The sequence below is a fragment of the Chamaea fasciata genome, unplaced genomic scaffold, assembly GCF_029207755.1.
Source record: "Chamaea fasciata isolate MVZ Bird 193981 ecotype frontalis unplaced genomic scaffold, bChaFas1.0.hap1 SCAF_3, whole genome shotgun sequence".
NCBI lineage: Eukaryota > Metazoa > Chordata > Aves > Passeriformes > Sylviidae > Chamaea > Chamaea fasciata.
In genome coordinates, this window is record NW_027094088.1 from 113748084 (window position 1) to 113773699 (window position 25616).

A 25616-nucleotide genomic window follows, 5' to 3' on the forward strand; every position below is an offset into this window, starting at 1 on the left:
AGTGGCAACCTGTGTGAGAAGCTGCCAGAAGCTTCCCCCGTGTCCAGGAGAGCCAGAGTCAGCTACAGGTGGGGGTCGATCCCCAAAACTGTGTGGGATCCCCACTCAGGGCATGTGGTGAGGGGGGCTCTGCCTGTCTGAGGGCTGCGCACCCCAGACTCCTTCCCGTGGGCTGTGGCTCTTCACCAGCTGCTCCAGAGTGTCCCTTCCATGGGGACAGTCCCTCAAGGGCTGTTCCAGCCTGAGCCCCCACAGGGTCACAGGTCCTGCCAACAAACCTGCCCCAGCACGGGCTCCTCTGCCCACGGGTCCAGAGGTCCCTGCCAGGACCCTGCTTGGAAAACAAGCCACATGAGAACAACTGAGGGAGCTGGGGTTGTTTAGCCTGGAGAAAAGGGGACTCAGAGGTGACATGATCACTCGCTACAACTCCCTGAAGGGTGGTTGTAGGCAGCTGGGGGTTGGTCTCTCTCTCTGGGCAGCAACTGACAGGATGAGAGGGGATAGGCTGCATCAAGGGAAATATAGGTTGGATATTAGGAAGAAGTTTTTCATGGAAAGAGTGATGAAATACTGGAACGGTCTGCCCGGGGAGGTGGTGGAGTCACCATCCCTGGACGTGTTCTAACACTGGATGTGGCACTCGATGCCATGGTTTAGTTGAGGTGTCAGGGCTGGGTTGGACTCGATCATCTTGAAGGTCTCTTCCAACCTACACATTCCGTGATTCTGTGATTCTGCTCCAGCGTGGGCTTCCCACGGGGTCACAGACTCCTTTGGGCACCCACCTGCTCTGGGCACCCACCTGGGCTCCTCCAGGGCCTGCAGGTGGGTGTCTGCTGCCCCTGGGCACCCACAGACTGCAGGGGAATCCCTGCTCCAGCACCTGGAGCACCTCCTTTCATTCCTTCTGCACTGACCTGAGAGCTCCTGGCTGCTGCTCTCACGTCCTTCCTCTCTGGCTGCAGTTACCTCTACGCAGGAACGGTTTTTTCCTCCTTAAATACACTATCCCTGAGGTGTTACTGCCATCACTGATGGACTCTGCCTGGGCCAGCTGCAGGTTCATCCTGGAGCCAGCTGGCTTTGGCTCTCTTTGACACAGAGGAAGCTTCTGGCAGCTTCTCACACAGGTTGCCACTACCAAAACCTCGCCACACAAACCCCATACAAACCTAATAAAATGGGCAAAATTCCAGAAATGGGACACAGAGTTGGGTAAGTGATGGCAGGAAGTGGACAACCCACCTGCCTTTGTGGGGAAAAGGGAAAAGACGTTCCTTGGGAATGTGAACATTGTACCCCTTATGGAGAAAAAGGCCTTTGGAAGCACGTCATGGAGAAGAATAAAGAGAAATAATGGTGCTTCTTGGAGACCCCCTTGAACAGCAGCTGGAGCAGGCTGTGTGTTGGAATCCATGCTCAGTGCACAGATCAGCTCTTCCTGAAATCTCAGGTGGGGGTGTAATTGAACTGGACAGGCAGAGGCATCAGCAAATTCCAGGGGGCTGCCCAGAGGACAGGCTGCTTTGGGAGGGCAGCGGCAGGTGATGAGCACCTGCACACAAAGCGCAAGGAAGAAAATTGCCCAAACCAGAAGAGAACTAAGGTGGGGCTCTCCTGAGGCATCTCAGGCACTGGGGCGGCACCCGTGGCACCCAGCTGAGGGGCTGCTGAGTGCTTGAGTCCCTCCCAGTCACCTCTGGAGGGTGACGGCGACAAGGGAACATCCCTGAGGAGCGGGGGAAAGGCAAGTGCTGCATCCACGAATGTCTGGGGCAGGCATGGAGAAGCCGCAGCCCCTCACTCTCCCCAGGCATCTCCCAAGGCCTCCCAGGCACGTTTCTGGTGTGTGAAGGAGCAGATGGTGGCAGGGAGCAGCTGGGCTGGGCCCTGGGCTCGGGCGCCTCTGCCTGGAGTGACAGCTCGGGGACACAGGAGAGCAGCGATGTCCCGTCTGTCACCCGCGCTCCGGGACCTTGCCAGCGCGGCTGCGGCGGTCTGCCGGCTGCCGGGGCGTCCGCAGGGCTCAGCCCTTGCTGTCCCCTGGCCGGGCAGGGTGTGGCAGCGGGGACGTCCCCGCGGAGCCCGGCCACAGGGGACCCGTCCGGCCGGAGGAGCCCTGGCCATGTGCATCATCGGCCGCGCCGCCATGGAGACGGGAGCGGGCGGGTGACGCAGCCGCCGCCGCCGCGGGGTCCCGGGGGACCCTGCCGGGCTGGGGACGCTGATGTGGCCGTGTGTGTACTCAGCCAGCTCATCCCGGCAGTGTTTGCTCGGGGCACCCGGGGGACGGTGCCGCCGCGGGCACCCAGACGGGGGTGGCGGGATGGGGGGCACCGGAGGGTCCTGGCCCCGCTGCAGGGGCTGGGGGCGCGGGCAGAGCCCCGCTCACAGGGCTCAAAGCTGCACCGGGCTCTGGGGTCTCAGCCAGGGGGGCTGGGGGCACTGCTGGGGTGATGGGGCAGGGGCTGCGCTGGGGAGACCCCCGCCTCCTCCCCACACGCACACCACGCGGGAGAACGCGTCCTCGCACACTTTTAATGTAGTAGAGGGGCAGCGCCCATTTGGGGAATTCCAGCAGCAGGGATGGAGCTCGCCTGAGAGTGCCAGGGATGGCCATAGCCGGGCGGGGGTGACAGAGACAGCCATATCCGGGTGTGGCAGGGACAGCCATAGCTGAGGGCGTGCCAGCCTTACCCCGCGGCTTCACTTCAGTGCTGGCCTGTGCAGAAAAGCAGCCTCAGCCCCGGCACCCCGGGACCCCCTTCCCACTCCCTGCGGCAGGGAGATAGGGATGGCCTGGGGGGAGCCCGAGGTGTGACTTCCCCATCCTCATCCCCATTCCCAGGAGGTGTCTCCTCTGCCCCACGGCCCCCCATGGCTGTGCCCATCCCACTCCCCACGAGGGTCTCACCATGGGGAGAACTCGCTGGCTTCTGCCTCGGCCCCACATCTGCAGAGGGAAAGAGGGGACAAGATGGAGACAGGGATACTCCAGCACCCTGGAGGACCCGTGCTGCTGCACAGCCAGGCAGGGCACTGGACACGGCACTGGGCAGTCATGGTCCACTCACCTTCAGCAGCTTCGGGCACCTCCAGGCTGTCCAGCCGATCCTCATCCGCTGCAGCCTCACTGCCGTCCCCAGGTCCTTCACCCTCATCCTCACCCAGGGGCTCTGTGGGCAGGGGACAGCTCAGGTGGGACCTTCCCTCCCTCCCACATCATGGGGATACACCAGGACACGCCAGGAGGGAGGTGACCAAGCAGGACACTCCAGGATGTTCCCAGGGGGAGTGTGACCAGCCCAATGTGGGAACCAGGGGGAGCCTGGGGCAGGACTGACCCTCCAGGGTCCCCTGGGGGTGCCACAGGTGGGGCTCACCTCCCCAATACTTGTGGGATCCCCACACAGGGCATGTGGTGAGGGGGGTTCTCCTTGTCTGGGGGCTGGGCACCCCCGGCAGTCCCAGTGGCCCATGGGGACAGCAGCAGTTTCCCCAGTGCAGGCACCTGTCTGGAACTCGATGGTCCTCAGCATCTCAGCCACGTAGTCCACATTGATGGAGAAGTGGTCCATGTTCTCATAGCCGGGCTCGGGGCGGCTGCTCATGGATGCCTTGGACATGTCTGTGATCCTGCAGGGCAGAGACACCCCGGGAGCTGCAGCACCCACAGGGCCACCAGCCAAAGCCCTTTTCCCCCCCATGCTCCCCACTCACTTTTTCAGCAGTTCCTTGGAGTGCTGTGAAGAAAAGCAAGGGGGGGATGAGTGTCTCCTAGACATCACCCCCACCACAGGTCCACCCCTGCACATCCCAGGGGCACCCACAGACCATTTCGGGTGAGCGCAGCCCCCCTGTTTAGACCTGTGAGGCAGCCCCACGCCCCTCAGGGAACCGTGGCACCACCACACAGCCCCAGGGCAGCCCCAGCCCCGCTGGGCCCCTCTCCTCCTGCTGCCCTGGCAGGACCTGCAGGTACAGGGCCATCTGGGGCTCCTCCATGGCCTGGATGGCTGACTCCACCAGTTTGGAGGAGGCCTCCAGGTGGTCTCCGTACTGGCGGATGAGCCCCCGGACGCGCTGCAGCTTGGCCTCCTGCTCGGCCGCGATGCTCTGCAGCAGCTCCTTCTTGCGCTCCTCCAGGATCCCGTAGAGGGCGTCGAACCGCAGCCCCAGGTGCTGCTTCTGCCGCCGGCCGTTCTCCTGCGGGACGGCAGAGTCAGGGGCTGCCCCGTGTCCCCCCGGCACGGCCCCAGAGCCGGAGCCCTCGGTCCCCACCTCGATGGTGTGGCAGATCTCCTCCATCTGCGTGATGATGGCCTGGATGCGATCGTTCCCCGCCACCAGCATGGCAATGCCGTCGCTGAGCTCGCTCTGGGGGTAGAGGGCAGGGGGGTGAGGGTGGCTGTGTGGGTACCCCGGCCCCCCCCAGACCCCAGGGGCCCCCCCAAACCCCAGGGGCCCCCCCAGACCCCAGGGGCCCCCCACCTTCTGGCGCTGGTAGACGGCCGGCAGCGGGGCCACCTCGCAGTCCTTGTGCGCCCCGAAGACCTTGCAGAGGGAGCAGGTGGGCGCCTCGCAGCGCAGGCAGTAGATGTTGATCCGCTCGTCCTCGTGCTCCTCACACATGAGGTGCTGCTCGGCCTTGGCATGAAGGGGTCTACACGGGGTTTTGGGGGTGTCACACAGACACCCTGGCCCTCAGAGCCGGCACCAGCCCCAGGACCTGCCCGGCCCCAGAGACACCTCTGGCTCCCAGGGACATTCCTGGCACCAGAAATACCTCTGGCCGTGGAGATATCCCCAACCCCAGGGACATTCCCTGGCCCTGTAGGGGCGCCGTGACTCCCCAGTTCCCGCTGGGATCCCACCCCCAGCCCTCTCCGTGGGCTCGCTGTCACCCCCAGGTCTCCCCCTGCCCCGCCCCGGGGTCCCCGCCCTTCCGGACCGGGCCGACTCCTGCTTGTAGATGTCGATGATGTTCTCCACGAGCAGGTTCCGCTGCAGTCCGTACACCCCGTGCCGGTCCAGCACCACCTCGTGCCGGCACGACGGGCACCGGAACCGCCCGCCCGACGGCACGGCGCTGGAGCCCCGCGACTGCCACAGCGGGTTGGAGGCCTGGGGGGGTACGCGAGGGGTCACGGCGGCGGCACCCCGCACCCCCGGCATCCCCGGCACCCCCGGCACCCCCGGCAACGCCCGCCCCCACGGATCTGCGCCCCACAGGCCCCCGGCACGGACCCGAGCACGGAAGCAGAGATGGAGATGGGCAAGAGCACGGACGCAGGTGTGGACACAAACAAGGACGCGGCCCCTGCCTCCCGTCCACCATCCCCGCCAGCCGGGAGCGGCACCGAGCGCAGCCCAGCCGGAGCGAGGTCCCAGCGGCCGGTCCCGGGGCCGGGATTTCCGGAGCCGCGATTCCCGATGCCGGTGCCAAACCAGCCCCCCCACTGTGACGAGGATCCCGGTGTACCTGGTGCCGCCCGCCCCTTCACCTCGCCGGCCGGGGATCCAGGGATAACGGGGCCACCACCCGCCGGGCTGCGGTCCTGGGGACGCAGGTCCCGGTGCCCCCCCCGCCCCACCGGCGGTTCCCACCTGGAAAACGTCGTTGGCGCACTTGCGGCAGAGGTTGTGCTGGCAGGGCAGGATGACCACGGGCTTGGTGAACATCTCCAGGCAGATGGGGCAGATGAGCTGCTTCTCCAGGCTCTCCATGCTTCGCGCCTCCGCCAGAAGGGGCTTCAGCCCCACCGCGAAGTTCATGGCCGCGGTCCTGGCCCGGCCCGGCCCGGCCCGGCTCTGTCCCGCGGCTCCGCTCCGGCCTCCCGGTGCCCGCTTTGTTTCGGCCCCGGCCCCGGCCCCCGGCGCTAATTTTAGCCGCCCCCGCCCCGCCGGGGCCGCAGCTGTCGGCGGCGTCGGGTGACACTGAGTCACCGTCCCTGCCCACCCCTCGCACCCGCCGGTCCCGGGACCGGCTCATTCCCCGGGACCGACTGAGTTTGGGGACACGCTGATCCCCTGCGTGGGGAGGAGGAGCAGCCGAGGTTCCGGGGGACCAGGGCTGGCTGCTGCAGGGGCTGCAGGGCTGGCAGACATGTGGAGGGGAATGTGCCCCTCTCTGCAGGCAGCGCGGCTGGGGGAGGTTGGGGTCCCCAGATCCCACAGCCCCTGCCCAGCGCCAGCCCCCTCGAAGAGCAGGGTGGAGGGGCTGGTGCCAGGACACCCCCATCCTCACTCAGCGAGGCACCCAGTCTATATTTAGGGAGTGAGGCAGAGCCCATGCAGCTGCGGGCAGAGGCAGTGACCAGAGATGGGAAGAAAGGACAAGCGGGTCACTGCGTCCCCCTCGGTCCCATCCCTGCCAGACCTGGCCCTCAGCAGGGCCACGGCTCCCCGGGGAGCAGAGCAGGAGCAGGGGCAGCGCAGGGCCGTGGGGAGCAGAGCTCCAGGACTGCAGCAGCAAGGAGTGGGAAGAGCAGAGCCCGCGGGAGCCAGCAGCAGCAGAGAGAGTGGGACCGGGTGGGTGACAGGAGACAAGTGACATTCACTCCACTCCACACAGGACGTGATGTGCCCAGCCCACACCAAAGTCAGTCCACCACCCCACAGGATCCATGGGCACAGCCCCCAGCACAGACACCAGACAGAGGCACATCCTGCTGCCCAGTGTCCCGGCAGCCCCGGACAGAGCCCAGGCACACACACACTCCCCTCCCGTCAGCCTTTAATGGTGCCCACAAAACCCCAGACAAACCCAGAGGGCAGAGGACGGGGGTACAGACACAAGCACCCCGACCCCGCAGCAGCGTTTGGCACCCTGCACCCGTCGGGAGGGCGGCATGAGGGGGCAGCGGGCTCAGCCCAGCCCCAGAGGTTACAGTGCTAATGGTCTTGGATGTGCTCAGCTCCCCTGCGTGAGCCACAGAGCTCGGCCCGGAGCATCTCTGATGGTGCCTGTTGCTCGGTGCCCGACGTGGGCACAGGCAAGGCACTAAAGGGGCCACAGCAGCACGGGCTCCAGGCCACTGCCACCACAGTGCTGGGACACAGGGGCATTGCCCTGGAGCCCGAGCAGGGGCCCAGGAGCCTGTGCATTGATGCTGGCCAAATTAACCTGAGATTCTATCCCTCCCGAGGCTGAGGAGGCAGCCCGGGGGGCGGGACCATGGTCCCAGAAAGTGACAGTCCCAAAGGAGAATCCCTGTCCCGAGTCCTGGGGGAGTCGGCGGGATGGGGCCAGCCTCAGGCATCACTCCTGGCGCTGGCTGGCAGCGGCTCCGTGCTGGCAGGCGGGGGCTGTGCTACAACAGGGATCTGAGGATCTGGAAAGGAAGAGCTGCAGATCAGTGCCTCAGCCCCATCGTGTGGTGCCAGTGAGCAGCAACCTCACAACACCCTGCAGGGGCTCCCACAGACCAAAGCTCTCACACCCCGGGCCAGCACAGAGCCCTGTGGGAGTGCCCTGATGCCACGGGAATCGGCAGGAGTCACCCAGCCCCGCTGACACCAGTACGGCCAGTGCCAGGGAACAGCTGGAGCACAGCTGCTCTTCCCATGCTCTGTGCCCCAAAGGGCACAGGCCCAAGGGTGTCTACGCTTCAGGCCTGTTCAGAAGGCCTTTGTCCAGAGAGAAAGACAAGGTGTACCCATGACCCATGCAGTGGCTCCCTCTGTCACTGTCATCAACCCTGGCCCACACAAGAAACACTGAAGGCTGGCTGGAAGCAAGAGCCAAAACCAACCCACGGCCTGAGCCAGAACTCTGTTCCCAACATTAGACGGGACATGGGGAGACCCCAGAGCCCCCACAAAGCGAACACAGGTGCTCCCAGCTGCTGCGCTCCAGCCTGACTTACCGCTGTCCTCTGCACGCATCTGTGCCTCCAGGTCCTTGGGGTCCACATACTTGTAGGATTCGTCCTCCTTGGGTGGGCAGCACGTCCCACAGCAGAAGAAGCAGCAGCAGCAGCAGCAGCAGCAGGTGAGGGCACCACAGCACAGCACCAGTGCCTGCATCAGGGACAGACACACGCGTGACCCAAGTCCCTGACCCATCACACCAGCGACCCCACTGCAACCACCAGCTCTGCCGGCACAGCAAACCACGCAGGTCACCCACCCGCCAGCCCCGGGGGTGCCGATTGACGCCGGGCTCACCTGGAACCACCACTTGGACATGAGGAAGTAGTGCCGGACAGCATCATCGCCGAACTGCTCGGCCACGTAGAGGCCCAGGGAGCCGTACTGGTCATACAGGCGCCGCTTGTCCGCGTCGCTCAGGGTGGCGTGGGCGCTGTTGATCTCCTTGAACCGCTCGGCTGCCGCCGGGTCATCGGGGTTCTTGTCTGGGTGGTACTTGAGAGCCAGCTTCCTGCGGGGCGCAGCGGGGGGACCCCCAGCGTGGGCTCACAGCCTCCCTTCCCGGGACAGACCCGGACCCCGGCACGGAACCAGGACCCCCACACTTCCCGGGACAGACCCGGACCCCGGCACGGAACCAGGACCCCCTCCCTTCCCTGCAGCGACCCTGACCGCCGGGACGGGACCAGGACCATCCGCACGAGATCCCGGCCGCGTTCCCGGGCCGGACCCTCCCGCCCGGGCCCCCAGCACGGCCCCGCGGACCGCCCCGTACCGATAGGCCTTCTTGATCTCCTCGGGGGAGCTGCCCTTCTGCAGCCCCAGCACGCGGTACAGGCTCTCCCCGACCCGCGACAGCTTCCGCTGCGGCCGCGGGGGCTCCGCCATGGCCGCGCCGAGGGTGGCGGGGTCGGACGGGACGCGGCACCGACCGCCCGGCCCAGCCCCGGCCTTGCCCCGGGCCTGCCCCGGCCCTGCCCGCGCCGCTTCCGCCCGCGCCGCCGCCGCTCTGCGCAGGCGCCGCCCGCGCCAGGGACACGGACAGCCCCGGGGACACGGGACAGGGACAGCCCCGCGACAACCGGGACAGAGGACAGGGACAGCCCCGCGACAACCGGGACAGGGGACAGGGACAGCCCCGGGGACACGGGACAGCCCCGCGACAACCGGGACAGGGGACAGGGACAGCCCCGGGGACACGGGACAGCCCCGCGACAACCGGGACAGGGGACAGGGACAGCCCCGCGACAACCGGGACAGGGGACAGGGATAGCCCCGGGGACACGGGATAGAGACAGCCCCGCGACAACCGGGACAGAGGACAGGGACAGCCCCGCGACAACCGGGACAGGGGACAGGGACAGCCCCGGGGACACGGGACAGCCCCGCGACAACCGGGACAGGGGACAGGGACAGCCCCGGGGACACGGGACAGCCCCGCGACAACCGGGACAGGGGACAGGGACAGCCCCGGGGACACGGGACAGCCCCGGGGACGCCCGGGACAGAGGACAGGGACATCCCCGGCGACGCCTGGGACAGGGACAGCCCCGGCGACACCCGGGACAGGGACAGCCCGCTCCGGCGACACCCGAGACAGGAGACATCCCGTCGGGGCGACACCCGGGTCAGAGGACATCCTGCCCCGGCGACACCCGCCCCGGCCCCGGGGGCGGCAGGAGGTGGCACACGGGGGTCGCGCTGCTCCTTTATTGGTACAAAACGGCGGCAGGGGTGGTGACGGCACGGCCGGGCCCCGGGACAGCGCGGGCAGACCCCTGCCCCGGAACCTCCTGCTGCCGCCGGGGGCCGGGGCGAGCAGGGGCAAGGCTGCCGCTGCCCTTTGGAAAAAGAACCTGAGCAACAAGGGCAACGCCGGGGACGCCTCACCGCCCCCTGGTCACGGGCAGCACCCTGCGCACCCGGGGTGGGACAGCACCAGGAAGGCAGCCCGATGCCAACCGCCCAACTCCTGGGACCGGGGATGGAGTGTGGATCGGCGGGGACAGGGCGGATCCATGAGGTCCAGTCCCCGGTGTTGGAGGGTCTCACTGGAGCCCGGGGCTGCCCACAATAAATACAAATAAATACGGATTCCAGGCATGGAGCTCGCCTGGACTGGACCCCATTTTCCCCCCTTTTCCCCTGGGTAGAAGGTGAGCACCCCGTCAGGCACAGCCGCAGGGATGCCACCACTCCCTTTGGAGGCACGGCTGGCCCAGGCCCAGAGGCAGGGAGCAAGCCCAGGGCTCTGGGAGCAAGGAATGTCCCTAAATGTCCCCTCTCCGTGGCCCACAGGAGAGGCCATCCCTCTCTTCTCCTCCTCCTCCCTGGGGAGGATTGGTCCTTTGGGGCAGAGGGAGACCAGCAGCAGGGGCTTGTGCAGGTCCAGAGAGCCAAGGGCTGGCAGGTGGGCACAGCTGGCAGCTTGGGGCCTCTCCTGGGGGCAGGGATGGGGGCCAGCCCTGCAGCCAGCCTGGCCCGTGGTCCTGTGGCCAGCCAGCTCAGCAGTCCATGCTGTCGCTCTCACACCAGGCCGAGGGGCCGTCAGTGCCAAAGTATCTGTCTCCAAAGTTACCTGCCAGAGAAAGGGACAGAGTGAAGGGACAGCCCCAGCAGAGCCCCTTCAGTGTGGCTGCAAGGCTCTCCCCAGGGGCGCTGGCCCCAGCCAGGAGGCACAGCACACCCTGGTCTCCCTCACCGATGCCCGGGATGATGTGGAACTCCTCGTTGACCCGCTTGTCCACAGCGGTGGTGATGATGTGGACACGGGGAAAGGCGTAGGCCACGGAGTGCACCCCCATCTCGGCCATCAGCAGCGACAGCAGGAAGATCCTGTCCTCCTGCACGTCGTGGTCCTGTGGCACACGGAGGTGTGAGAGGCCAGCCGGGCCCAGAGGATCCCACCCACCCGCCCGGCCCCTCACCAGCAGGACGCGCACTGCCATCATGGCCGCGGCCCCCGTGGACACGGTGCTGTCCATGAGGATCACGTAGTCCTCGCTGATCTCCTTGGGCAGGCGCAGGTAGTGCAGCTGGGAGGGAGGGAAGGGGGTTGGTGACGCGCCCTGATGCGTGGCTGAGTGCCAGGCTGCAGCAGGACCCACCTCAGGCTCCCCCGTGTCCAGGTTGGTCTGGATGAGGATCTTGCCCAGGCGGATGTCCTTGCAGACCGCGGTCAGCGCCTGCTCCATGGTCTCGCCCGCTCGCAGGATGGACACTCCGGTGATCTGGGAAAGGGGCAGGGACTCGTGCCGGGTGCTCCCAGTGCACACCAGCCCCAGGAGCTGTGCCCTCATGGGGAGCGGGGAGCTGGGGTCGTGTCTCACCCGCTGCCTGTGGAACCGCTTCCCCTCGTACATCGTGCCCTGGGGCGTCTCCACAGTGACCGACTTGCAGAAAGGGGAGCACAAGGAGTGTGGGGGGAGCCCGTGTGACTGGGGGCACCCAGGAGGGAGGATGGGGATGGGGCTACACCCAGGAGTGGTCACTCACCTTCAGGGGCAGGAAGGACAAGGCATGTTCGATCAGCAGCCGCATCAAGCGCTTGGAGTAGAAGATAAATTCATCCCTGGTCGTGTCCTTGTTCCTGGGAGGGATGACACACGTCAAGTGGGAACAGAGGCCCTGCAGACCACACGTGGGGCTCCAGAGGCCAACCAGCAAGGACAGCAGTCCCAGTCTGTGGGAACCAGAGCACCCTTGGGGTGACACACTCAGTGATCACCAGCACCGTGGGGCTCACTGAGACCTCAGCTTTTGTCTTAGACAGGACCACAGAGGCAAGAGAGTGGTTTAGCTACACTGGGAGGGAGATGCAACACCCGTTACAGACATCAGAGAGAGCTGGGAGAGAAAGGGGAGTAGGAACAGGTCAGGCAGGACCATTGGTCCTGGGGGCAGCAATGGGTGAGTGATGTGGAGCCTAGGGGGGAACGGGAGCAGAGCCAGGATGGACCAGGACCCCATTGTGGAAGGGGACATGGTGCACCATTGGCTGAGCACGCTGGGTGACAGAAAAAAGTTTGTCATGTCCCCTGCTCTCCCCTCAACATACCAAGTCAGAGATAAAGCACTGCTAAGAACCAGGTGACTCTGAAATACCCATCGTGCCCCTTTCACAGCTCTGACGCACTGAAGGCAGCAGGAAAACAAACGCAAACCAGAACAAAGCTGCCACGGGGCTGCAATTCCCAGGAAACATCACCCCTCCCCTGGGAGGGGTAAAGCCAGCCCTGCAGGCAGGGCACTAACCCCACAGCAGAGGGAAAGTGAACGGCTTTTCCTACTGGGAGCACGCCGGCCACCAGCCTCGTGGGGAACATGAGGACAAAGTCCCACAGACACCTGCCCGTTCCCAGATGGAAGAGGTGGAGCTGGCAACACTCCTGAGGAGGCAGAAGGATACTGAATATTTTTACTCTGTATTTTAAGACATCATCTGCCATTTCTCACGCCTCACTGGATGACAGACAGCCCCACGGAGGCGCTCAGAGAAGACAAACAGTCACTGCTGTCCCTGTGTGCTCCTGCAGCCATTCCATGGTCACTCACAGCTGAGCACTCCCAGTGACCACACGGACATTCCCAAACCCCTGGGCACAGCCAGCACTCCCAGGAAAGGCAGAAAATCTGGTCTGGCAGGGACAGGGACTCTGCCTACAGCTCTCAGTGTGAGCTGTCAACATGCACTCACGGGTGGGCTGCGCCCACACATCCACCCACAGCAGCCTGGGAGCAGCACGAGCCTGGCAGCCTCCACGGGGGCTGTCCCCACTGGGACCCACACCGCCTGGCTGGGATGGGCCCCACACTGCTCCTGCAGAGGCACGTTCCTCAGGGGATGGGGAAGCACCCCTGGCCCCAGTGCACAGACACAACCATGAAGCTTCTCCTTGCCCAGGGCACAAGCAAGGCAGGGGGAAGGGCTGTGCCAGGGAGGACGCGCTCGGCAGCAGCAGGTACCAGGATCCGTCAGTGCTGCCATCCCAGCAGAGCACTGACAAAGGGCCATGGCTGTCCCCATCACCCCACGGCACCCCTGCCTGGGTGAAGCCTGAGGAAACACACTGCTCCTATCCACAGAGGAGGCAGATGAACCTCAGCACACTGCAGCACACTGGGAGCGCAGGGAGCCTGCAGCTGGGAATGGCAGCACCACAGCTGGTGCTCCTGACGACCTCAGCCTTCCCTGGCACGCTCAGGAGACGACAGAGGGACCAGGAGGATCTGCCTGGTGCAGATCACAGCATCAGCTCTGTGCGTGAACTGGACTGTCTGCAGCTGAGAGCCAGCTGGTACAGCCAGGCACCAGGAAACCTGGGCATGAATGGCTTACAGAACGCCAGATTGGCTTGTGTTGGGAGGGACCTTAAAGGTCATCCTGTCCCACCTCCCTGCCATGGGAGGCAGCACCTTCTATTAGACCAGGCTCCCCCAAACCCTGTCTGGCCTGACCTTGGGGCAGCCAGCTATCCTGGGCAGAGCCTCACCACCCTCGCTTCTCCCCAGTATCTCATGTAACAGAAGAACTGTTGGGAAGAACTTCTCCCCAGTATCTCATGTAACACGCCCTCTGGCAATGGGATACCATTCCTCCTCATCCTGACACTGCATCCTTCGAACCCCACCTATTCTCAGCCTCACGACTCAAACCGTGCAGCCATTCATTCCAGTGTGGGACTCAGTTTCTGTCTCTCCATGACAGCGGGAGATTGCTCCAAAAAGCGCTTCCCCCTGATGCCAGCCTGGATCTGCCACGATGCTGCTCATCTGCTGCCGCCAACACCCTCCCAGCAGACACACGGGGGGAGCAGGAGGAGCCTCTGGTGTGCAACAACAGGGAATGGTGCTGGCTGGCGTGCCAGGATTGACTGTCTGCATCCTAGAGGGCTGTGCTGGGAAACCACAGACGGGAAAAGGAGGGAGGAGAATCCTGGCTCACGGCTCTGAGGTGATGCCGGTGCCAGGCTGGGCATGTCGAGGCGCTTGGAAAGGCTGTGCTGGTGGGAGCAGCAGCACTCCATGAGCACAGCTGGATCCTGGTGCAGTGGGAGGTTCCCTGAGGCTGTCAGGAGCTGAACTGGGTAGCCTCCAAAGGTCACTCCCACCCAAACCGCTGTACGGTTCAATTAATAAAGACAGGAGACAGATCTGCCAAGATGCAGTAACTTTGCACATGGAGGTGCAAGAACTGTGGCTAGAGGTGTGTTTGATTCTCACCAGCCCGGAGCTCTCCGGGAGCCCAAGAGAAGGGCAGCAGGCAAAAGCAGCACCTTGGGAGCAGAGGGTCACACGTGGCAACCAGCAACAGCCCCGTGCCATGCCCAGGTGATACAGACGCCCACAAGTGCAGCCAAATCTCACCAGAAACACATGCTGTCCCCTAAGACAGACACCCAGCAGAGCTCCTCAGCTCAGAGGTTTGGGAAAGGCACTGGCCCAGCAGGATTTCAGGCTGAGTCGATGCTCCTCAGAAATGTGGCATTTCTCATACACCATCTGGAATGGGCTCAGCTGCCTCCCCACCAGACCCGGCCCTGCTCCCGTGTGGCACCAGCACGGCCACAGGAGGCCAACAGTGCCAGAGCTCTGCAGGCCCAGGCAAAGCCCAGCCCACCCCCAGGGCAGCCTAGCACAGCCCTGAGCCTCAGGGGATTAAGGTCACCAGGCACTTGTGGTACAAACGTGCAGCCACAGCCTGGGGAGGGACAGAGACACCGGCACAGGGCTCTGCCTGGCACACCTGACGTGCCACATCACCTGTTCTACTGCCCTGCCCTGGAGCCTGTGCTTCCACAGGAGGAAGGAGTCAGGAGAAGAAAAGGAGGTGGCCAGCCTGCATGTGGCCATGAGTAGATCATAAATGGTTTGGGTTGGAAAAGTCCTTTGAGATCAAATCCAGCCCCAGCACTGCCAACACCACCACTAGCACACACCCCCAAGTGCCACATCCACGTGGTTCCTGAATTCCACCAGGGATGGGGACTCCATCACTGCCTGCAGCAGCTGTGCTGAGGCTGGATAATCTTCCCTGTGAAGAAACTGCTCCCAGTATCCAACCCAAATCTCCTCTGGAGCAGCCTGAGGCAGTTTCCTCTTGTCCTGTCCCTTTTTCCATGGGAGCAGAGCCTGACCCTCACCTGGCTGCATCCTCCTGTCAGGAAGCTATAGAGGATGAGACGGTCCCCTCTGAGCCTTTTCTCCAGGCTCAGCCCCTCTCCCAGCTCCTCAGCCTTTCCTGGGGCTCCATTCCCTGCCCTGGACACGCTCCAGCCCCTCAATGTCTCTCTTATCAGGAGGGGCCCAGAGCTGTCCCCAAGACTGGAGGCGCCCAGCAGTGCCAGCACAGGTGCCACTGGCCTTTCGCCCACCTGGGCTCATGTTGAGCCACTGTTGACCAACACCCACAGGGCCCTTCCAGCTTTCCAGCCCCTCTGCCCCAGCCTGGGGTGCTTCATGGGGTTGTCGTGACACAAAGGCAGGACCTGGCACTTGACCTTGGTGACCCTCACGCTGCTGCTCTCAGCACATCAATCCAGCCTGTCCCAATCCCTCTGCAGAGCCTTCCTGCTCTCCAGCAGACCCACACCCCACCCAACTTGGTATCACCTGCAAACTCACTGGAAGTGCCCTCAGTCCTGTCCAGGTCTCTCACAAGAACAGGAGCTTACACTTTGCAAACCAACATCCAGGGGCCACAGCAGCCACAGCATCAGCAGGCATAGGAGGACCTGACTGAGCTCAACATCCCCTCTCTGCTGTGGAGAAACACACCTGGGGGCTGCCAGGCTCTGCAGCAACAAAAACAAGGAACCTCCTGGTAGTCCTAAAGACCTCAACCCTTGACCCTCCACTAACTGACGCTACTGTCACCTGGAAAACATGAGCATCAGAGGGGAATGAGAAGATCAAGAGTGGTGAAGTCAGAGAAGCAGCTGCCCAGGTCCCTTCTCTAAGCTACCTCTAAACCCAAGTGCCCTGGGAGAGGGGCAAGGAGTACCTTGCTCCATGCCACCAGCTGCTCCACCTGTGCTCCAGGGAAGAAAGAGTCAACCAGGCCCCTCCCAGAGTAGGAAAAGCCAGCCTTCGGCTCAGGAATCACCCAAAGCAGATGTGCAGAGATCTGGTGACCAGAGAACTGCCCACAGGGCCAGCTCCATTCAGCTATTCTGCTCCAGGCCAACACCTATGACTGAGGTCTCAGGGGCAAAGGGGGAAAAAATCACCCCAGGCCTTGTGCTGTGACCCCACTAGCCAGCCCAGAGAAGGGGCCAGGGGGCAGGGATGTACCTGATGATGGTGTGTACGCCCCCAGCCAGCCCAGAGAAGGGGTCAGGGGCAGGGATGTACCTGATGATGGTGTGCATGTCCCCAAGCAGCCAGAGAAGGGGCAGGGATGTACCTGATGATGGTGTGCATGCCCACAAGCAGCCAGAGAAGGGGCAGGGATGTACCTGATGATGGTGTGCATGCCCCGCACCTGCGGCGTGCTCTCCAGGACGCTCAGGGTCTTTGGCAGTGGCTGTCCTTGGTGGGCGGAGGCCAGGGCTGCCCTGCAGTGAGGAAGGGGCTCAGAGCTGGGCAGCACGTGCAGATCCACAGCCCTGGGCCCTTGGAGGGACACGACCCCACCAAAGAAAGGCTCCAGAAGAGCTCCCCTGAATGACTGGCATCGTGCTTGGCCTTCCCGCCTGGATCCCAAAGAATGCCCCAAGTCTGATACCAGGCATGAGATCCCAGAGCCAGACTGCCCCGAAAGACTGGGGCAAACCTCCTGGAGCATATACACTGCTGCTGCAGCCTCTGCAGCACCAGGACCAGCAGCTCTGCAGGGCAGGACATTCCCATGCACCCTGGGGCCGGGCTGTGCACCGTGTGAGGGACGAGGGCTGTCCTGCTCAAATGGGACATGAACTGCCAGGAAGAGGGACCATGCAGGGCAGTTCTCCGGCAGAAGTGAACAGCCCAGGCCAACTCAGCAGTGGGGACAGGAGCCCTGCTCCACACAAGGACAGGACCAGGGCAGGGAGCTGGCCACATGCATCGGCCACAGAGTGGGACGTGTCACAGGGAGCCCACAGCTGCAGCCAGACAGGCCCCACAGAGCTGACAACAGCCGCTGCAGCACTGGGCAGGAGTAGCTATGCTCAGGCACCTCAGCAAAGCTTGGCCAGCAGGGACAGGGAGGAGGCAAGACTTGGAATCCAGTGGGTGCCAGCAGCCCAGGCCCCCAACCCAGAAGTGGCTCGTCTGCAGTGGTGGGTCCCACATACCTGACTGTGATCTCCCGCTGGATGGTGCAGACGTCACCAGCAAAGCACAGGGGAACAGGAAGGACACTGTCAGTCACTCACAGGCCAGCACAGCCACCACAACAGCCCAGGTGGCTCCCCACCCTCCTCCCCAGTGCCCACTTCACAGATCTGCTCCCCAAACACCATGCCGGGGCCTTCTGAGAAAAGAGAGGTGATGTCAAGATCTTCCCCCAGGTGCTCCAGGAGCACAGGTCTGTGTGCAGCCACACCCTGCACTCTGCACGCAGGACTCTTCCCCTCCTCACCCCAGCTCACCTTCTCCAGCTGGCTGTGCACGTGCTGCACAATGAGGTCCAGCGCCACAAAGTTCTCCCCACCTGAGAGCGGAGCAGAGGAGCCGGGTGGGGCAGGTGCTGACCCCCCCTGCCCCAAAACCCCCGCTCCCCACGCCAGGCTCAGCTCTGGCCTCACCCCTGGGCACCACGATGTCGGCAACCTGCACAGTGGGCTCGATGTACTGCTCGAAGGCCGGCTTGACAAACTTGTTGTACTGCTTGATGACCCCGGCCACGTCGCGCCCGCGCTCCATGATGTCACGCTGCAGCCGCCGCACCAGCCGGATGTCCGAGTCCGTGTCCACAAACACTTTCATGTCCAGGAGCTGGAAAACTGGGAGGGGTGAGCACCCCCTATGCAGCTCTCATCACACCTGTGTTACTCCCCTCCTCCTCCACCCGGCAATGGCAGCCAGCATCACCTCCCCTGGGGCCTCTGACACGCGGTGCTCTGCCAGCAAGGGGGGTGACGTCTCCCTCCACAGCCCTCACTGCTGCAGTTGCACCCAGGGCCAGTGCCTGTCCTGCTGCAGCACGTCCCCTCCCGGGCCAGCAGACACCTGAGGCAGCGATACCTTGAGCAGCTCCTTGTTGGCAAAGGCCAGGATCCCTTCGAACACGATGACATTGGCCCCATACACTGTTTTCTGTGGGCAGACAGGAGCCGGGTTTGCCCCGTTTTTCTCACATGCCACAGTAGCACCAACACTGACACAGACAGGGCACTGAGCCCCCTGGGCTCTCACCGCTGTGTTGGGGCTCCCCATAACAGTCCTGCAGCACCCAATGTCTTGGAGTCCTAGCTCACCCCTGTGCATGATGATCCAGCCCAGGACAGACCCTCAACCTTGCTCGAGATCCCAAGCCTCTGCTCAATGCCAACCCCCCAGCACCCCTCCACACCGAGTCCCTCCCTCATATCTGTGCTGGCCTGTTTGCAGAGCCACCCACAGCCTCCCCAGGACGAGTCCCACACTCCTGATGACCCCCAGCCGCCCCCTCCCTTTAGCATTCCAGGCCCCGCAGCACCCAGAGGTGTTCCCCTTTCCCAGGGCTCTGCCACCCAGGCCCAGCCTGCGGCACCCACCCACTCGCGGCGCCGGCTGTGCGTGGTGAAGTCGTACACCGGCACCTTCACGCTCTTGCCCTTCTTGAGCTTGCGCAGGACACTGACCAGCAGCTCGAAGTCAAAGGCATCGGGGTGGTCGAAGTTGTAGTCGCTGCGGGCGGCCAGCGCCTGCTGCCCCTCATCCAGCACCTGCAGGCACCGGCACCGCTCAGCGCCGCGCCAGGCGCCCGGGGCGCGGCACCAGCACCACCAGCACTGCGCCGGATCCCGGCAGCCGCGGGCACCGCCAGCCCCGCTCGGTGCCGCACCGGCTCCCTGGACCGACGAGCATCAGCACCACTCAGCAGCACGCCGGAACCGTGAGTTATCGGCCCCGCTCGGCGCTGCACCGGACCCCCAGGCCCCCCGACCCGCACCTTGTAGAAGGAGTCCATGGAGAGCAGCACGACCCAGGGCACGTCCAGCGCCTCGATGATCCGCGTCGCCACCGTGGTCTTGCCCGAGGCGCTGCCGCCGCACAGGCCTGCGGGGAGCGGCGGGGGCTCCGCCCCGGCCCCGGATCCGTCACGGCCCCGGATCCGGCTCCAGCCCGGCCCCAGCCCCTCCTCGGCCGCTGCTCGGGGCCTGGTTCCGTGATTGCCGGCTGCAGCCCGACCCCGGCCCCGGTCCGGCCTCCATCCCCTCCCCGCACCGCTCTCGGCTCCATCTCCTTTCTGATCCGGCTCCATCTCCTCTATGATCCGGCTCCATCCCCTCCCCGGCCCCGTCCCACCACTCACCGATGACAAAGGCCTCATCTACGGGCGCGCCGGTCTCGCTGTACCAGGGCGGCCGCCCGGCCGTGTAGATAGTCCGCTTGCTGGTGCGCAGCAGCGGCGGCTCCGGCTTGCACTGGCTGGCGGTACGGCGCCGCGGGGCCGGGGCGGGCGCCAGCGGCAGCCGGCTGAGCAGCGAGCCCAGCGGGCCGGGGCCGGAGCTGTGGCCGCGCTCCAGCCCCGCCGTGCCCCGCCGCTCCTCCGCACCCGCCGCCGCCATCGCCGCGCGTGGCCGCGGGGGCTGCCGGGAAACGTCGTGCTGGGCCCGGATGCGGCCCCGCCCCGGCTGAAGCCCCGCCCTTGGATGAGGCCCCGCCCCCGACTGAGACCCCGCCCCCGGGCTCACCTGCAGACCCTCCCCGGACGTGTCACAGCCCGGGGACATCCCCGGGGTCACCTGCAGCCCCTCTCCAGACGTGACACAGCCCGGGGACATCCCCGGGCTCACCTGCAGACCCTCCCCGGAGGTGTCACAGCCCGGGGACATCCCCGGGCTCACCTGCAGCCCCTCTCCAGACGTGTCACAGCCCGGGGGGAACCCCGGGGTCACCTGCAGACCCTCTCCAGACGTGACACAGCCCGGGGACATCCCCGGGCTCACCTGCAGACCCTCTCCAGGCGTGTCACAGCCCGGGGACATCCCCGGGGTCCCCTGCAGACCCTCTCCAGACGTGTCACAGCCCGGGGACATCCCCGGGCTCACCTGCAGACCCTCTCTAGGCGTGTCACAGCCCGGGGACATCCCCGGGGTCCCCTGCAGACCCTCTCCAGACGTGTCACAGCCCGGGGACATCCCCGGGGTCACCTGCAGACCCTCTCCAGACGTGTCACAGCCCGGGGGGATCCCCGGGGTCACCTGCAGACCCTCTCCAGACGTGTCACAGCCCGGGGGGAACCCCGGGGTCACCTGCAGACCCTCTCCAGGCGTGTCACAGCCCGGGGGCATCTCCGGGGTCACCTGCAGACCCTCTCCAGATGTGTCACAGCCCGGGGGCATCCTCGGGGTCACCTGCAGTCCCTCTCCAGACGTGTCACAGCCTGGGGGGATCCCCGGGGTCACCTGCAGACCCTCTCCAGGCGTGTCACAGCCCGGGGCCATCCCCGGGGCCCGTTCTGCTCGGGGCTGAGCAGCCGCAGCTCCCTCAGCCTGACCCCAGCAGAGACGCTCCAGCCCTGCAGCGTCACAGGGTGCTCGGCGGGCTCTCCCCAGCTTGTCCCTGTCCCTCGTGTCACCACCACGACGGGGTGGTGTCCAGGACGCGCCAAGGGTGCATCCTCTGTTCATGGTCAACTCGACGTCACCCAGGGCCCCTGGAGCCTTTTCTGCGGAGCTGTTTCCCAGCCGGCTGCCCCCTGCCCATCCTCAGGTTGCTCCTCCCAGGTCAGGATCCTGCACTGCCCCGTGCTGGCCCTCCTCAGGCTCCTGCCCCCGTCTCTGCTGCCCACCCTGAATCCCTCCGCACTACGGAGCAGCACGACCCGCCGGGTGAAGCCACCTCTCCCCGGTCGGTGTCATGTGGCACCGTGCTGAGGGTGCTCTGCCTGCCCTCCAGGTCCCTAAAGGCGGGCGATCGACGGGACTGGACTCAGTACTAACCCCGCGGTACTAACTCAGTACTAACCCCGTGGTACACTGCTCGTTACTGGCCGCTGAATATCCTGCTCTGGGCACACAGCCCCTGTTCAATGCAGCCCCGCCCGGCTCGTCCAGCCCCTGCTCCCAACACTTCCCTCGGAGGATCCCAAGGGGTACAGCATCAAAAGCCTTCCGGTAGCCTGGGCAGACACTGTCCGCTGCACTCCCCTCGTGCACCGGCTCCGGCATTTCACCGCGGAAGGTGATCGGAATGGACAGGCACGATCCCCGTCGGTGACACCGTGCCGGCTTCTCTTCAGCTCCTTTCCCGCCCTTCCCGTGCCCAGACGGCTTCCAGGACCAGTTTTGTCATCACCTACCCAGGGACAAGAGGTGAAGCTGAGCCCTGCCCCCGAAGAGCTGCTCCAGCGGAAGCAGCGCCCTTTACACACAGCTCCCACGTATTTGCCTGGAGATCCACTGGTCCGCAACACCCGAGCAGCCTCCGCAGCCCGGCGGGGACGCCCCCGCTCCAGAGCCCGGAACGGCGGCACCGGCGGGCGGGACCGCGCCGCCACCCGCACGTGGGGCGGGCCCGGGGCGGGGGCGGAGTCACGGCAGGGGCGGGGCTCGGCGGTGCCGGTGCCCCCGGTGCCCGCGGTGCCGCACGCTCCCGGGATGGAGCCCCCGACCGGCACCGAGAGCGCCCGCCTGGTCAGCCCGCGGGGCGGCCGCGCCGACGGCAGCCTGCGCCTCAAGAGGTACCGCCGGCTCCCGCAATCATCGCCCCGCCATCCATCACCGGCACCTCCGGCATCCCATCGCCGGCACCCATCGCCCTGGCATCCCATCACCCCGGCATCCATTCCCCTGGCATCCCATCACCCCGGCACTCCCACCACTGCCAGCACAACTCCATCACCGGCGCCTCCGGCACCGACGGCACTTCCATCACCGGCATTCCCATCGCTGGCAGCCCATTGCACCGGCACCTCCGACACTCCAGCCACCAGCGGCACTTCCATCACCACCGGCACCCCATCGTCCCGACAGCCCCATCACCGGCACTAGCACCTCCATCCTCGGCACCCCCATTACCCTGGCACCGCCATCCCCGGCACCCCATCACCTCCCAGGGCCCCCCGCAATTCCTCGCACGGCCACCTCCACTATCCCCCGCATTTGCAGCCCTCGGTCCTCCCGCACCTGCTCGCCCATCATCCCCGGCACCTCCATCGCCCCCATCGCCCTCAGCTCCTCCGGCACCCGCAAACCCCCGGCACGTCGCGCCGCCCAGCTCCCAGCTCCCACCCCCGGCACCGGCACCCCCGGCACGTCCGTCCCCGTCCGCCCCCGTGCTTTCATCCATCCGACACGGACATCGGCACCTCCGCAGTCCCCGCGCCAGCCCTGACCGTCCGCCGCTTGCACCGTCACGTCGCCACCGGCGGGTTCGCCCTGCCACCGGCACCTCCGCTCAAGCGGAACCAACCCCGCCGTGCGCCAGCCTCGCTCCCCCCTCGGGTGTCCTATCGGCGCCCAAACGTCACCCACGCACACCGGTACCATTCATCCATCACCCGCCCACAGCGGTGCCGTCCATCCATTAGCCCCGTTCCGGCGCGCTGTCCGTCCCCGTTCCCGCACTGCTGCCCCACGCACCAGGACTCGGCCCCCGGCTCCCCTTCCTCACTGCTCACGTCCCCGCACGGCTGGCCCGTCCCGCAGCCCGGCCCCAGGCGCAGCGCCTCGCTCCCACCTGCACCTCCCCGCGGGTACCCGCACCAGTCCCGGACCCGGCGGGAGCCCCGTGCCGCCGCCTCCTGCTGCTGCCGCCGGTCCCGTGGCTGCTCGTCCCGCTGTGGGGGGGTTCCGCCGGTGCCCCACCGATTGTCTGGCTGCGTACCACTGGGCGGTAGCAGCACCCTCGGGGGCTCTGGGCAAGGGAGCGCCCGGGCCGGCGTTGCCGGCAGTGACCCCGGCCCCCAGTCTCTTCACAGGCTCTCAAGACCCTCCAGCACTGGCAGCACGCTCGGCTCCAGATCCCCGCTGCCGCTGCAGCCCGCCGAGCCCCAGCCCAGGGCAGGGCAGGCTCCAGGCCCGCCGGCAGCTGAGCATCGCCTGCGCCGTCTGCTGCTTCTTCATGGTCGGGGAGGTGATAGGTAACGGCGGCTGGGCCGGGGTGGGGGGCTGCCGGCGGGGCCGGCGTGGCAGCTGCTCTGTGCCCACAGGCGGGTACCTGGCACACAGCCTGGCCATCATGACAGATGCGGCCCACCTGCTGACAGACGTGGGCAGCATGTCTGTCAGCCTCTTCTCCCTCTGGGTCTCCAACCGCCCACCCACCAAGACCATGACCTTTGGCTGGCACCGCTCAGGTGAGCTGAGGGGTGCGGCCCTACGGGGCTCCAGGGGACCCCCACGGCTGGGTTGGGTGCTGATGGATCTCATCCCACAGAGACACTGGGTGCTCTGGCCTCTGTCCTCTCCATCTGGGTTGTGACCGCAGCCCTCGTCTACCTGGCGGCCGCCCGCATCATCAGCAACGACTACGAGATCGAGGCGCGAGCCATGCTGGCCACGTCCGCCTGTGCCGTCGGCGTCAATCTGGTGTATGTCCTGTGCACCCACCCGGGTTCCTGCCCCACCTGTGTCCCTGGAACCCCCAGAACCACAGCTGTGCCCCCAGGTCACTTTGTGTCCCTGTGCATCAGCCTTGTGTCCCCAGGCGCTGCCTCCCCCACTTCCCCGTCCCCCATATGCCCGGGGATTCCAGTCCACGTGTCTACATCCCCACACCCCACATTCCCTGGTCCCCCAAGCAGCGCCTCCCAAGCCCTGTCATGAGCCCCACGACCAAACCCCTGCCCTGTTCCTGCACACTTTCCAGCCCTGCTGCACCTCCAGCCCCACTCCCCCGACTGTCCCAAGAGCCAGGTGGGACTGCCTGCGCCCTCTTTGCCCAAGCAGGGCCCCCATGCCCTGTCAGTGCGGCGCTGAGCCAGCCCTGCTCTTCACAGCATGGCCTACATCCTGCACCAGTCCCCTGCTGGCCACGGCCATGGCCCAGGGGCCTACGAGCAGCTGGAGAGCTCCGTGGCCTGCCAGCCCAGCCCCCTGCCCGGCAGCACCAGTGTGCGGGCAGCCTTCGTCCACGTGGTGGGTGATCTGCTGCAGAGCGTCAGCGTCCTCGTGGCTGCCACCATCATCTACTTCAAGGTGCCCAGGCTGGACTGCCCCAACGCTGCCAGTGGGAACAGCCCCCCCGGTCCCATGCAGGCTGCCAGGTGGGCTCTGCCCCCAGCCTCATGGAGACCCCGCTCTCTGCAGCCCCAGTGCAAGATCGCAGACCCCATCAGCACCCTCTTCTTCTCAATCTTCGTCCTTGGCTCCACCATCACGATCCTCAGAGACGTCTTCAGGGTCCTCATGGAAGGTGAGCAGTGAGTGAGAGGGGTGCCAGACCACAGGTGAGCACGGGAGCTCCTGGAGCTGCATCTGCCACAGCACTTTGCCTATGAGGCAGCTCACCTCCCATCTTTCCCTTGCCCCACCTGAATCCTGGAGTCCCTAGTCTCCGCCCCAGCCAGGTGTGTTGGCCCCAAGGTGAGGCCTGTCTCACCCCAAAGCCACCACGCCCAGCCTGGTTCCCCTGGGGAAGCCCCCAGCCCCAGTGGCTTCCACTGGGAACCGTGACCCAGGTGGGTGCTGTGTCTGGGGGCCGAGGGTGGCCCCTGTGACCGGTGGTGCTGGCAGGGACACCGCGGGGCCTGGAGTTCGATGTGGTGAAGGAGGAGCTGCTGGGGGCCAGCGGGGTGCGGGGTGTCCACGACCTGCACCTCTGGGCGCTGACTCTGAGCCACCCTGTGGTGTCGGTGCACGTGGCTGTGGGTGAGTGACCTGCACAGGGCACGGCTGGGGGCTCCCACCGGCCCTGCCAGGAACGAGCCCCTGCCCTGCTGCTCCTAGATGCCGGGGCTGACGCCGAGATGGTGCTGCAGGAGGTCACTGCCCGGCTCCAGAGCAGGTTTGGTTTTGCCTTGTGCACGGTACAGGTGGAGCAGCACCAGGAGGAGACGGCAGGCTGTCCCCACTGCCAGGAGCCCCGAAGCTGAGACCCCCTCCTCCTCCTGCTGCTACGCTGGGCCAGACGTGGCCCCGGCCCCAGCTCCTTGCACTAGAGCAGGGCAGCGCTTGAGATCCCATCCTCCTCTCTACCCACCCCAGGGCTGCGGAGTCCTGGGGTGGGACAGTGACTCCAGTGCGGTGTCCTGGGGGGGATGGACACATGGCCTGGCCTGCGGAGCACAGCGGCTCCCTGGGATCTTCCACTCCCTGCTGTGCCACAGCTCTTGAGGAATTCCGCCCCATCCAGTCCCCAGGAAGCCTGTCTGTCCTGGCAGGAAGGGACATCCCCCATAAACCTCAGACCTGGCCTTGGCTCCAGCCCCCCATGCTGCTGCCTGGGCCCCATCTGAATCCTGCCGTGCCTGGGCTTGATCCATTCCCTCTGCTGAGTTGTGCCTGTGCCCCTGGTGTCAGTCTGTCCATCTGTGTCAGCAGCGGTGCCAGCGCTGCCAATAAATGTGTTGGAGCAGCAGTGCAGCAGGCAGAGGGGCATGGGGAGGGAACAGGTGGAGCTGGGGGTGGGCCCCTACAGACACAGCCATCAGCCGCATCCACCCCAGT

General features: G+C 65.6%; 4 protein-coding genes across 5 annotated transcripts; 1 reads left to right on the plus strand and 3 right to left on the minus strand.

The window, feature by feature from the left end:
- Positions 1–2534: 2534 nt before the first annotated feature.
- Positions 2535–6638, minus strand: TRIM54 (tripartite motif containing 54). 2 transcript variants are annotated; one of them, XM_066180233.1, is made up of 10 exons: positions 5611–6638; positions 4955–5127; positions 4495–4666; positions 4285–4380; positions 3976–4209; positions 3724–3746; positions 3515–3639; positions 3078–3179; positions 2918–2956; positions 2535–2725 (listed from the first exon to the last, which is right to left on the minus strand). In XM_066180233.1, exons 1-10 carry the CDS (start codon positions 5776–5778, stop codon positions 2715–2717), a joined length of 1143 nt encoding a protein of 380 aa, XP_066036330.1. In that variant the 5' UTR covers positions 5779–6638; the 3' UTR covers positions 2535–2714. The 2 variants fall into 2 exon arrangements, with proteins under 2 accessions (XP_066036330.1, XP_066036329.1); XM_066180232.1 differs by having other exon boundaries at positions 4285–4666.
- Positions 6639–6722: 84 nt separating this feature from the next.
- On the minus strand, positions 6723–8859 carry DNAJC5G (DnaJ heat shock protein family (Hsp40) member C5 gamma). Its single transcript, XM_066180247.1, has 4 exons — positions 8651–8859; positions 8173–8386; positions 7872–8025; positions 6723–7337 (listed from the first exon to the last, which is right to left on the minus strand). The coding sequence occupies exons 1-4, from the start codon at positions 8761–8763 to the stop codon at positions 7258–7260; spliced, it is 561 nt and encodes a 186-aa protein (XP_066036344.1). The 5' UTR covers positions 8764–8859; the 3' UTR covers positions 6723–7257.
- Positions 8860–9571: 712 nt separating this feature from the next.
- LOC136287453 (uridine-cytidine kinase-like 1) lies at positions 9572–19607 on the minus strand. The gene is made up of 14 exons (XM_066180222.1): positions 19316–19607; positions 18953–19059; positions 18555–18725; positions 18043–18114; positions 17604–17793; positions 17448–17509; positions 17151–17167; positions 16332–16430; positions 11371–11464; positions 11205–11267; positions 10983–11105; positions 10803–10910; positions 10577–10733; positions 9572–10453 (listed from the first exon to the last, which is right to left on the minus strand). The coding sequence occupies exons 1-14, from the start codon at positions 19569–19571 to the stop codon at positions 10380–10382; spliced, it is 1593 nt and encodes a 530-aa protein (XP_066036319.1). The 5' UTR covers positions 19572–19607; the 3' UTR covers positions 9572–10379.
- A 1982-nt stretch (positions 19608–21589) lies between these two features.
- SLC30A3 (solute carrier family 30 member 3) lies at positions 21590–25139 on the plus strand. The gene is made up of 8 exons (XM_066180255.1): positions 21590–21688; positions 22917–23089; positions 23159–23305; positions 23386–23539; positions 23948–24146; positions 24258–24363; positions 24684–24818; positions 24897–25139. The coding sequence occupies exons 1-8, from the start codon at positions 21606–21608 to the stop codon at positions 25040–25042; spliced, it is 1143 nt and encodes a 380-aa protein (XP_066036352.1). The 5' UTR covers positions 21590–21605; the 3' UTR covers positions 25043–25139.
- The last annotated feature ends 477 nt before the right edge of the window (positions 25140–25616 follow it).